This window comes from Mirounga angustirostris, unplaced genomic scaffold (genome assembly GCF_029215605.1).
Source record: "Mirounga angustirostris isolate CCGP_5_RB_7025 unplaced genomic scaffold, mMirAng1.0.hap1 SCAF_3, whole genome shotgun sequence".
Lineage (NCBI taxonomy): Eukaryota > Metazoa > Chordata > Mammalia > Carnivora > Phocidae > Mirounga > Mirounga angustirostris.
Window position 1 is genome coordinate 14,757,919 of NW_026991711.1, and position 12,657 is coordinate 14,770,575.

General features: G+C 39.3%; 1 protein-coding gene across 4 annotated transcripts in view; it reads left to right on the forward strand.

Annotated features, from left to right (window-relative positions):
• Positions 1–12,657, forward strand: part of UGGT2 (UDP-glucose glycoprotein glucosyltransferase 2) — a 178,558-nt gene that overhangs the window by 67,279 nt on the left and 98,622 nt on the right. For all 4 annotated transcript variants that reach the window (XM_045869607.1, XM_064585944.1, XM_064585946.1 and 1 more), the window contains 2 exons: positions 4,477–4,568; positions 9,446–9,596. In XM_045869607.1, coding sequence (XP_045725563.1) covers positions 4,477–4,568; positions 9,446–9,596 — 243 coding nt within the window. The remainder of the gene's footprint in view (positions 1–4,476; positions 4,569–9,445; positions 9,597–12,657) is intronic.

Sequence of the window (12,657 nt, forward strand, 5' to 3'; positions counted from 1 at the left end):
TCATCTTGGTTAGCCATCTCCCTCAGAGCGTGCCGGGAGAAAGACAAGGATGGTCATGGATTTCGTGTTATTAATCTTGGCCAAATGCGATCGGACTAGAAGTTCATGTTACCCACAACCACGTGGGATATGAGTGTGAGTGGTGCCTAAAAAAAAAAACCTGGAGTTCCAGTTTTAGAGGAGAGGGTGGTGGTGACTAGAAGGCCGGGAACCCTGGGGTGTCCCTTCAGTGTTCCTGAGCATGGACTGGGCACACGGACACCCTGGACGTAGGTCACTGCTGTGACATCTCATCCATCCACACCAAAGAGTACAATTCCCGTACAACACATAAATAAAAGTTTTACATATGAAAAAGAAATAATAGTGGTCTTTAATATGTAAAATGATGATCTATCTTCACTCATAATAAGAAATACAGATCAGAGTTAAACTGAGACACCAGATTTTACGAATTCAAAAGTTTGATATTGCCCTCAGTTAGCAAGTCTCTCTTTTGTGAAAGAAAACAGGGAAAACAAGATATTTATTTGTATATTTTAGTGTTTGCATAAAGGAACACCAGAAGGATGAATAAGAAACTGGGGAGAAAACCCCAATCACCTCTTTGGGCCACCAAGAGGGGCCGTGAGACCGGGTGAAAGGTGCTTGAATGAGCATGAGAATTCTTTGTGTATAGGTTTTGGGGTTTTTTTTTTTTTAAGATTTTTTACTTATTTATTTGACAGAGAGAGATCACAAATAGGCAGACAGGCAGGCAGAGGGAGAGGGAGAAGCAGGCTCCCTGCTGAGCACAGAGCCCGATATGGGGCTCGATCCCAGGACCCTGGGATCATGACCTGAGCCGGAGGCAGATGCTTAACCATCTGAGCCACGCAGGCGTCCCTGTGTATAGGTTTTTATATGGTTTGACTTCGAACTCATGCAGAGATTATTCAGAAGATATGACCATGCTGAAGTTATATAAGTGAATTTGGGTTTGGTTTTATTCAGGAGGCAACTGCTTTCACTCCAAAGTACAGCAAATTTCCCTTTGAAGTTCAGAATTGTTATTTTAATCAGATATTGGTCAGAATCTACTTTTGGTGATTTTATTTTTTTTAAAGATTTTTTTTCTATTTATTTGACAGAGACACAGCGAGAGAGGGAACACAAGCAGGGGGAGTGGGAGAGGGAGAGGGAGAGGGAGAAGCAGGCTTCCCGAGGAGCAGGGAGCCCAATGTGAGGCTCAATCCCAGGGCCCTGGGATCATGACCTGAGCCGAAGGCAGACTCTTAACAACTGAGCCACCCAGGTGCCCCTACTTTTGGTGATTTTTAAATGTCAGTCCAATGTGTATGTGTTATTGTTTACTGTAAGAGCTGTTTAATTCCATAACATTTTTTCATTTGGGGGAATAAAATGGAGATATGAGAGGGTAATCTGGTAACTTTTTTTTTACTTCAGTAGTTGTGAAACCTATTGTTTCAATTTCATAATTATGTAATAAACCAAATGCAGATATTTAAATACAAAATCCAAGTAAAGGATTATACCTAATCCAAATAAAAGCTCACACTTTTTCTAATTATGTGAACTAATTACTTAAAAGGTATGAAAATTTTAGAATTCTAAAGAAAATCCCTAAATTAGAATATCCTTTCCAAAAGTTCTTCTGTAGAACATTTTTTTTTTAATTTTATCTTCTCTCATCACTCATCCTAGAAAAAAAAAAAAAAAAAAGGACATCTCCTACATTAAGATATATCTGACTTCAGATGGATGCAGTTTCAGCTTAAGGGCCTCCAGACATAGTTATAAAAAAATTTACCATTAGAAAGCTCAAACCAGTCTTCTGAGATCCACTCAGTTGGAATTTTTTTAGCTTCAGGTAATGGCCCAGCTCCATCTATTGTTAAAGGGGGATATGTTGCAATGTAGTCCCTCTTTTTTTTGAATGAAGTTCTGTTTCTCATTGGGAATTTGTTTGTTTCTGCTCAAAGCCAAAGAGCACTCCCAGCTTAACTCCACTTCAAATAAAAGGTCGGTGTATATTTTTTGGACCTTAAAAATAATGTGAAATCAGCCTCAAGCTCCTATGAAGATGAAAGAGGTCATGAATTCTTATTGAAAACCTGTTCTTGGGGCACCTGGGTGGCTCAGATGGTTAAGCGTCTGCCTTTGGCTCAGGTCATGATCTCAATCCTGGGATCAAGCCCCGCATCGGGCTCCCAGCTCAATGGGGAGTCTGCTTCTCCCTCTCTCTCTGCCTCTCCTGCTTGTGTGCGTGCTCTCTCTCACACATAAATAAATAAAATCTTAAAAAAAAAGAAAGAAAGAAGACCTGTTCTTACCTCACCAAGAACCAAGGTGAGACCAGCAAGCTTCTATGCTGTTTCTGCGGGGCAATTTGTTTTCTAGGTCACCTTTCACTGTGAGTGTAAGACTCATTTGTGTGCATAGGATATCTCTTACGCTCCTCCCTGCCCTGAGTGGGCCCAAAGCTTCGCCTGCTGTCCTTCTGAGATCAGCCCTCTAAGCCCCAAGGTTTAGGCCACCTAGGAAGCTTGAGATTTCCTAGGTACAGGGCCTTCAGTGTTTGCTTATATCCTTGGACTCATATTCCTACCTCTTCTCTGCCCTTAAATGAAGTCTTTACTTTTAAAAACTAAACCATCCCACAAAAAAAATAAAAATAAAAATAAAAAATAAACCATCTATTTAGAAGACATTATTAATATTTTAATCTAGCATTTTTTAGTAGGATTTCAAGATCTCTGGTTCATCCTGTCGCTGGAAACTGAAGTCTTAACCTCTTGATTTGCAAAAATCTGCCTTAAATCGTACACTCTGGGTAATTTTCCTTACAGAGGAGTAAGAGGTTTACTCCTCTGAGGGGAATGAGAAAGAATTTGTCAGCAGCGGTCTCCAGTAGACTGACAGACAGTATTTCAGCAGTCAGATCCACTGAGTTCAATTGGTTACCCTGTTTTGACGATCTTTGTTCAAGGCACTGCAGCCAACATCAACATTCTGGAGGGAATTAGCAATTTAGTATAGATCTGTGTGCTTGATGTGCTTTCTTCTTATTATTGAGATGCCTAAAATGAATGAAGTGCTGGAGAGAGCTTGACATAATGTGTATGAGGGTTCAGTGCAAGTTTTGGGAAAATAAGCGATGAGTTCATTAGGCATCTGTAGATTTTGAAGTTAGAATGCAGATTTCATAGAATAAGTGTTTGATAGAAAGGCATAGAAATAGTTAAAGATAAATCAGAATTTCACCTATGAATCTTCTCATGTTAGAGTTTAACCTCTTGCTAGTATTCTGTATAAATCAAGTGGAAATATTTTCTGTCCCGTTACAAATTTAGTTCCTTCTCTCTTTATGTAAACTGTTGTGGTGAGTGATAACATATAGAAAAATTCACCTCTGCCAAACCTTCTCTGAATCTCTTCTTGTTAGTTGCTTCACCTGCCTTTCTAGAATAATTTAAACAAACTTCTGTTAGGTCACTTACCATGTGGCATCACTGAAATGTACTGTTTTGAAGTTGTTTTTCCTTTTAAATGAATTTGCCTGCCCTAATAATAATAGTAATAAAAGCTTCACTTGTGAGTGCTGCCTGTGTGACCAGACACAGATATATATCACATTTATACTTTATTACCTGTGAGATAGAAGTAAGTACTCCATTTTCCAGATGAGGAAATGGAGACATATGGAAGCAAAGTAACTTTGTCCAACTCTTCAAGACTAAATAGCAAGACTAGGATTTAAAGTTGATATGACCCCCCTCCCCCCACCACTATCTTATAACTATTCTGTACTGGCAAGAACATTACATTCTTTACTTTTGTTACTGCCCTAGTGCCTGGATTAGTTTCTAGCTCAAAACAGGTGCTCAGGGAACATCTACTGAATGAAAAAAAGATGAACATTGAAACACTGCATTATGTGTTTCACCTTTATGAATTTAGAGTGATCTCCAACAGGTGTTTACAAATACACCAAAGTTTTGAGTCTTGGGATATTAAAGACTAGGAGTGTGGCAACTATCAAATTCTAAGTGTGTATGCGCCTACATGCACACACACGTTGTAAGATGTATTAGGTAAGTAATTGCCCTAGAATTAGAACTTTAATATATATTGCAGAATCAAAATATTCAGGTATTTGTGTCTCTAACCTATCATGAGCTTTCCATCACTTAGCTTAGGGGTGGGCAGGCTACTAGCCACGTATAGGCCGAATCCGGCCTGCCGCCTCTTTTCATAAATACAAGTTCCCTTGGAACACAGTCATGCCCGTTGGTTTACATGTTGTGTGGCTGCTTCTGTGCTACAGAACAGAGTTGAGTGGTTGCAACAGAGATGACATGGCCAGCAGAGCCTAAAATATTTACTGTATAACTCTGTAGAAAGTTTGCCGATTCCTGGCATAGATCGTGCTGTTGTTCTATGACTTGGTTGACTATTACCCTGCTCTGTTTCAAGGGTCTTCATGATAGATTTGAAATTCAGCCAGGTGATGCTTGTCTGTTCATAAATGGACTTCGTGTTGATATGAGTGCTTATGATCCTTTTAGGTAAGTATTAAATTACTAATACAAAACTGTATATTAGTTTATATTAATATGAACTGTGATTTATATAAGGGAAAATATTTAGTATTTGCCAAAATGCAAATAATCACTCTAAAGGTAAAGCAAAGACATGTTTTTGTGCAAAACAATTCTATTATTTTGCTAGAATACTCTCAAATGTCTTAGGATGCAGACCTGGGAGAGACCTTGGAGACATTTGCTCAGATGTGAAAACTGAAGTTTCTAAACCTTGCGCCTGTAGTTGTCACATTTTTGGAAACTGTCTTTCCTTAGTAGGTCTGTCCTTTAGCAGGGAAGTTCCATGGGACTGCACTGAGCAGCCAGGGACTCTACCCCCCAGAAAGGAATTGAAAGGAGCACAGGACATTTTCCCAGAAGAATGGAATTAACAGAAAGAGTTTAAAGTACTTGTATTTGTCAGAAAGGAAATTTGAAATTGTAGAATTCAGGGTGTTGTGTATTTTCGTAGGTCAAAAAAAATTATTAAAAAATGCTGTAGAGCAGGGGCACCTGGGTGGCTCATTTGGTTAAGTGTCTGCCTTTGGCTCAGGTCCGGATTTCGGTGTCCTGGGATCGAGCCCCATGTTGGTCTCCCTGCTCAGCAGGGAGCCTGCTTCTTCCTCTCCCTCTGCGCATCCCACTGCTCATGTGTCCCCCCCCCCCGCAAATAAAATGTTTAAAAAAAAATGCTGTAGGGCAAAATTAGAAAGTCTTGTATTTGTCATGAGCATTGATCCACAAATTAATCATGGGCCAAATAGAAGAAAAACCAAACTGAATTTATTTTACTTTTAAAGAGAAGCATAAAACTACTTTAAAAATTCATATTTATAAGATAAATTTAGTAAACACAATACTTTAGTTCAGATATTCAATTTTAATTCAATTGAATATACTTCCATTGAACTTCAATTGATTAAATGTTTATTTCCTTTTCTTACCAGTTTGGGAAGAGTAGGAAAATGTACGAAAGGCTGAGAAATACAGTAGCCCAAATGAGGCTTTTCTCTTTATTTAGTTGGATCCTTGGGGAAAATGATAGCTAAGATACATCGGGTAAGCACTATCCACAGCAGGAGTAAAGCGGTTGTTAGCTGCTGGCCTGCAAGCCTCAGCAGGAGAAATGCCATCTGTGCTCAGGAATGGTGAAAACGGGTTTAAGAGAGGGAGTAAGTGGTGGGTAGATTTTGGGAAGGTTTTCATAGCAGGAACACTTTGCCCAGTTATTTAGAAAGGCTGCAGGTTATTCAGGAAATACAGCCCCCTTAGCTCCTGCAGCTGGTGGGTAGTGATCTGTGCAACTTGTGACACATTCTGTTCCTCACTGATGTGATCACTAGCTGCATCTCCTCTGAGGCCCTTCAAGGAGGACAAGAAAAGATGTGAGGATGTTTATATCTTCTAACATTTTTAGCACAAAATAAATTCCCAGAAAGAAATCAGAACATGGAGAATAAAAATCAGTGTGGATCCTGGAAGAGAATGATTCAGGAAAGAGGAGAAGGAAGGAAAATGTCATGTTCCTGAGGTTATATCCTAGATCCAGAGAGAGGTCCCCTGTGACTAGTATTGCAGAATTACCCGTTTGGGGAAAGAACGGGAGTGAGGAATTATTTTACACTTCTTTCCTACTGCCCATCTCTCCCTGCATTGTGGGTTGTAGAAGACTGATGCAGTCCTTGCCTTCGGCCCCTGGAAGTAGTGGGAGGGGCCCAAGCCTCGGTGGGCCCAGCTGGTCGGCACTGGTTGAGTCAAGGCCTGGTCCAAGCCTGGCTCTCATCCCCCGGGGAGGTTAGCTGCAGAAGGCCATGGCCAGGGAGGAAGGCAGGTAGGGCTGAGTAAATTTGAGGAGGTCCATAAATGGTGTCTCACATCTCTACCTTAGAACCACTGACACATCTTTTTCTCTAAGCAATCACCTCAACCACAGATTTGAGCAGACAAACTGGTACAAAGTGGATGTTAATCATTTTGATAGCCAACCTATTCTGCTTGAGCTGTGTCCCCGCAGTATACCTACCAGAAAGAAAGACGTAACAAAGGTGTCTTGATATCCCTACTTGGGTGGTTTTTCTCTGTATCTTAATGAAGTTGTCTGGCTCAGAATCCTTTGGGGCTCTCGATTAAATATGTATTTGTAATGCATGTAACATTAAAATTCAGTATTATAAAATCAATATTAAAATTGAATCCAGTGAATATCTGAGTGCCTACTATGCTATAGAAACTGGTAGATATTGGGGGTGTAGTGGTGAAGAAGACAGAAATAAGTGGTCTAGTAGGATAACTGATAGTAAATATATAATGATAGTGCAGTAAGTTTACAAAAGATAAAGTGTAGTGCTCTGGGAGTATATAACTCCAGAGATTTAAACTAGTTCTTGGTGGAACATGGGGACAGTAGAAATGTCAGATTTCTTCAAGGAAGTGATCATTTAAACTAACACTTAAAGGACAGATCAGGCAAAGTGGGGGGGGGGTTTCTGCAAGCAGTGACACATTTGAGAAAATGAAAATCCACTCCTGTGGCCAGGCTGTGGAGTGAGGAGGAGCCAGAAGAAGCTGAGGTCACACAGGTGGGCAAGGGGCAGATTGTGCAACCAGGTTTCAGATTTTCACCTTTCCTCTCTAGGGCAGGAGAAGCCAGTGAAGGGCTCTGAGCAAATCTAAAGATAGTAACTATTTAAAAGAGAAGCATGATAAATTATATTGTTTCAAACTCCAGAGATATAAGGAGTTTTCCTGATAAACAAACCTAGCACATTTAAAGAACCATTTTTTTTAATTGGTAGCCAAAATTCAAGATTTGAAAAGAGCAAGGAAGAAACATGCTTATTGAGGGCAACTGTGTGCCCAGTAGGGAATTAATTTAATCTTAATGCCTTATAAAGTGATTATCACCATTCTCTTTTTTAGACAGGGAAATGAAGACTCAAATGTCACACAAAGATAGGGACACAGCTGGCAAATAGTAGCAGGATTTAAAATCTCATGCTCTTTCCAGTGTACCCCGTAACTCGATCTGGTCTTTCTATTGATGGTTTTTCTTGGAAACTAGATTGAGATTACAAAGATGGTAGATACAAAAGCTATGGAGACTATTAAAGTTCTGTTGCCCCAAAAAAGTGTCTGATCAGTAAGCATCATAAAATTTTAAAAATGGAGAAAACATTGGCAATGCAATCCAGAATTCTTATTTTACAAATAAGAGAATTTAGACTAAAGGGGTTAAGAACTTCAAGAAGCCACACGTGAAGTAGCTAAATCTTATTATTAGAAGGGTGATTTGTGGTATCAAAGCTAGTGCTCTCTCTACCACACTCATCCTCTAATAGATGGGAGGGGAGGCTAAAAAGCGTGCTTTGTAAAGCAGTGGTTAGAACTGCTTAGGATACAGATGTTCAGAGGTAAGTCCTCCAGGCCAACTTGAAATACTTAAAAAAAAAAAACCAAAAAACTGCTTTTGTAAGAGTTCAGATATTAGATCTTTACTTTTTAAATATAGATCTCTAGGGGCACCTGGGTGGCTCAGTCAGTTAAGCATCTGCCTTGGGCTCAGGTCATGATCCCAGGGTCTTGGGATCAAGCCCACGCGATTCTCCCTTTCCTCTCCGCTCCTACTCTCTTGCTATCTCTGTTGCTATCTCTGTCTCTCTCCCTCTCAAATAAATAAAATCTTTTTTTTTTAGGATTTATTTATTCATTTGATAGAGCTCAAGCAAGGGGAGTTGCAGACAGAGGGAGAGGGAGATGAGCCGAAGGCAGATGCTTAACTGACTGAGCCACCCACGTGCCCCTAAATAAAGTAAAATCTTTAAAAATAAAAATAAGTGTAGATCTCTATAGACCTCCCTGAGAATGGTATTCTAAAATCCATATATTGCTTTATTCTGATTCTGTTCATTTCTGAAAAGCAAAGTGATTTCCATGATTGGATTTTTTTAAGGAAGCAGTTAGGTTAATATTATAAATATGAATTTTAACACTTGGTTTCTAAAAGTAATAAAGTTCTTTCTTGCCTGGTAAAGTTTTACCTTTTCAAACATAAGCACACTTTACCACAGTTGGTAAAGCCTTATCTTTACAGCTACAGGGAGGCACTGTCTTCCCACAACTTTCATATCCCCATTCTGTGCACCAGCTGCGGGACCTGGGTGGGAGACCACCTGTCTGGCCTCACCTGCACCACTTGGGACTTCCTGAGGAGTTGTGAGAGGCGCTCTGTTTGGAAAGAACGTGGCACTTACCTGGCACATGTGGGAGCTTGATCAGTAGGCGTTTAAAGACTCAAACTGCCCAGACTTTTTGCCAGTAGGGTTATTTATTGATGTTGTTATTTTTTAGCAGTAATATTTTCTGTCATGTTTAAAAGCTCTCAGAGTATTATATATATGATTAGAAATTTTTATATGTATTTCAAACAGATGTGAACTTTGGCTTTAATGGCTCTTTTTCTGTGCTAAAATTTTATATTTTAGGTCCTATTTGAGCTTCCCTTGTTTTCATAGTAGATTTACCAAAATAGTGACCTAGGATATTTTTCCCTTCATTTTTGGCTCACTCAGGGGTGAGCATATCTTCACTTCTTTGCTAAAGAATGTAATAAATATACCTTGTTGCCTTACCTTTTAAATAACAAGATTTTGTCACCACACACAAAAAAGTCAACATGAGTTTACCCCAGGTAACTAATTAGAACTCCTTGTCTTGTTTGTTAATGAGTTTAATAATATTTTTTCCTGCTGTTAATAAAAATACCAGTGGAATTCATTTCTAATGCTTTAAGAAAGCTATAAACTTTAAAGGTTTTTTTTTTAATTTGGCGAATCAAAATAAAACTTATTTTTTTTCTTTAAAAGTCTTTTGGATATGCTGAAACTAGAAGGAAAAATGATGAATGGCCTCCGCAATCTTGGGATCAACAAAGAAGATATTAGCAAATTTTTAAAATTAAACTCACATGTTTTGGACCATACCTATGCATTAGATATTAGGCATTCTTCTGTAATGGTAAGTGCTCATGTAATTCCTTGTTTTTAAAACCTTTAGATTTAAGACTTAATATAAAACCAAATATTGGCAGACTTTCAAATAAATTTAAGCATTTTGAAAGAGGTTGCAGAACTCAAAAGAAAAGTAAAAATACGGACTCATCCTCCTCTCATTCTCATATCTTTTCTCCCCCTCTTCCTGTTCTGGGCATTTCCTCTCAAGAGCTCACTCCTTCAGGATCCTTTCCAGCTTTAAAAAAACAAACAAACACGAACAACCAAGTAACCCCATGAACAACAGCAACAAAACATCAAATAATTAAAATCTGAGGAATGTAAGAATACAACCTACTATCGTGAGAACCTTGCCTGGCCAGCTTACAGGGGCCTCCAAGCGTTCTGGTCTATGCTACCACCTGTGGAAACTGGGAATCTGCTCACCTCACCCCTGCTTGCAGCGAGGGTGCCGTCCCATCCTCAGTGTGGCCTGTGAGGCTGTCAGTGGCCTTCTCCCTCCTTTCATTTCTTAGACTGTGAAGTACTCCTCTCACCACTTTCCCTTCTCTCTTTTGCCAGGGAAGCAATGTTTCCCCTCTCTATCCAGTCAACTCCCGCTCTTTCTTCAGGTTTTGCTCCAAACAGTACTTCCTGAGAGAAGCTGACCTCAACTACCCAGATTAGAAGGTGTTTTCATATAGGCATTGTATTGAGGAGCCCCAGGATCAGCCTCAGGCTCAGTGATATGCTAAAGAGACTCAGGAAGCCTCACAATTGTTAGACCCTTGGTTACAATCTATTAGAGCAGCAGAGGGAGAGAGAGCATGAGGCAAAGGCCAGAGGAAACCAGGCGGGAGTTTCCAAGAAGCTGCTCCTCACGGAGTCGTAGACAACATGCTTGATTTCATGTGTGACAATCCGTGCCGGGCTAGCCTGACCCGGGAGTTCAGGGTTCGAAAAGGGGTCTGTCGTATGGGAATGTAATGCCTGTGTGACTGATCTCAGTCACTGAAGCTCCAGACCCTCCGAGGAAAAGCGGGTATTCATCCTCATGTTCACAGAAACTCCATGCAGCAGGACCCTCAGCATGGGAGGAACTGTATCAGAACATTTCAAGAGTGAGTTCTCAGAAGCCAACCTAGAGAACCTTTGTCACAGAAACAGGCCCTTCTAGGGAATGTGCAAGGTGTGAGCAAGCTGGCCCGCCGAGTTAACCCTTTCTACCCCTCCACATACACACACGTGTGTGTTTGTATATATACATATTTATTATGTTACAGAACTACCAGTCTTTCCGTATACTTTGCACAGTGAATTATTATAATTTTATAATTTTGTCCTATGATTCTTTGATGTCTTTGTTTCTTACTAGACTATATAAACTTCTTGAAAGTAGGAATTTTATCCATTTTTTTCTCACCATTATGTCCTTGGTTTTAGTAGGTACTCAATAAACATAAGTATTCTTTGAACAAATAAGTAAATATCTCAAACCAACATAAAACATAATTTGTAACAATGAAACTCTGAGAACATTCTAATTACAGCACAATCAATATAAATATGTCCATATCACCATTATGATTTAACAGTGTAAAAAAGTATAACTATTAGAAATGAGAAAATAAAAGTATTATGTGACAGATTATATAACTAAAACTCCTCCAAAACAGCATTTTAATTAATAAGACCTTAGTAAAATGGGTTTGAAGTGACAGTAAGCAGGTCAAAAGCTTTATTTCCAAAAACCATTTGGAAAACACGGTGATTTATTCATAATAACATAAAAATTCAGATACCTTGATAATATCTTTACTATGTAATAATCTTAATAACCAATAATAAAACTACAGCTTAACTGAGGAAATGCAGAAAGATAGAAGGACGCCTGGACAGAGTATTAATTGGCGCAGACTTGGAAGCAGCTGTGGCTGTGGCGTCCTTCCCGCGTTTATAAATTTTGATCTAAGTAATTTCCCTGGAAAGTACCATCAAGAAATAGTAGGAAATGGAGAAAAGTATTTATTCCCAAAGATATGATCATTGCTGCATATTCTTAAAACCAAATAGAAATGAGTTAAGTATATAACAGAAATATTGTAAATTGTGTATCCATGTGCTTGGGTATATTATTCAGACATTAGAATCATGCTTATAATCATGCTTCAGCAACCAGGAACAATGACTGTGCTCTCATGTTAAGTAAGAAACACAGACTTACATGATATATCATGTGTAAAGATAGACAGAAGATCCAGAGGAAATAAAATGTTGTTATTAATGGGTGATGTGGTTTAATAGGTACTTGTGGGGTTTTTTTTTTTTCATGCTCTTCTGTAAATTCCAAATTTTTAGCAATGGGTATGTATGACTTACATGATCAGAAAAAAAAAAGGGGGGGGGGGAAAACCTCTCTGACCATCCTGCTAATCGTCTCATGTAAAAATTTAAGGGATTTTCTTGGAAATGTTCAGTTATTACAGTTACTTTTGTCCTACCCAACCAGCCTTCCCACCTACAAATTTGGTCCTCCCTCCAAGAATCACAGAAAGATAACAGCACCAAAGAAATGCTGTATATTCCCTGAGGGATAAAGACCTTAGACTCAGGGCAAGTTACATAAGTTCTGAATTAGTTACCCTTGTATTTTCTAGAGCACTAAGTGCCTTGTTATAACTGTTTATCTATCCTTACTGTGTTTTCCTGCTCTTTAGACCATCTTCTCTCATTGGCTGGATTTTACTTTGACTTGGATACCTTTAAGCTCAGTTAACAAACGTGTTCTCTAAAAATGTTTTATCAGAAAAAGGAATGACCATGTTAGTAATCTTAATACTTTGGGACTTTTATTTTAAGCCTTTATGCTTTTAAACATTTGTAGAAGAGCACTGGGAGCATGGGCCACGGTAAGGAAAGGAGGGCCGTAAGTTTCAAGACTACACTGAAGAAGAAAGGCATCTATGAGGAAACTTTGCAGCTCCATTCATAAAGTAACACCCTGGTCCCCCCAGGTTGGCAGAGGCCTGTCAGCACCAGGGAGGAGCAGCCCTGCTGCTGTCCCCATCGCCCACGCCTGGTCCACT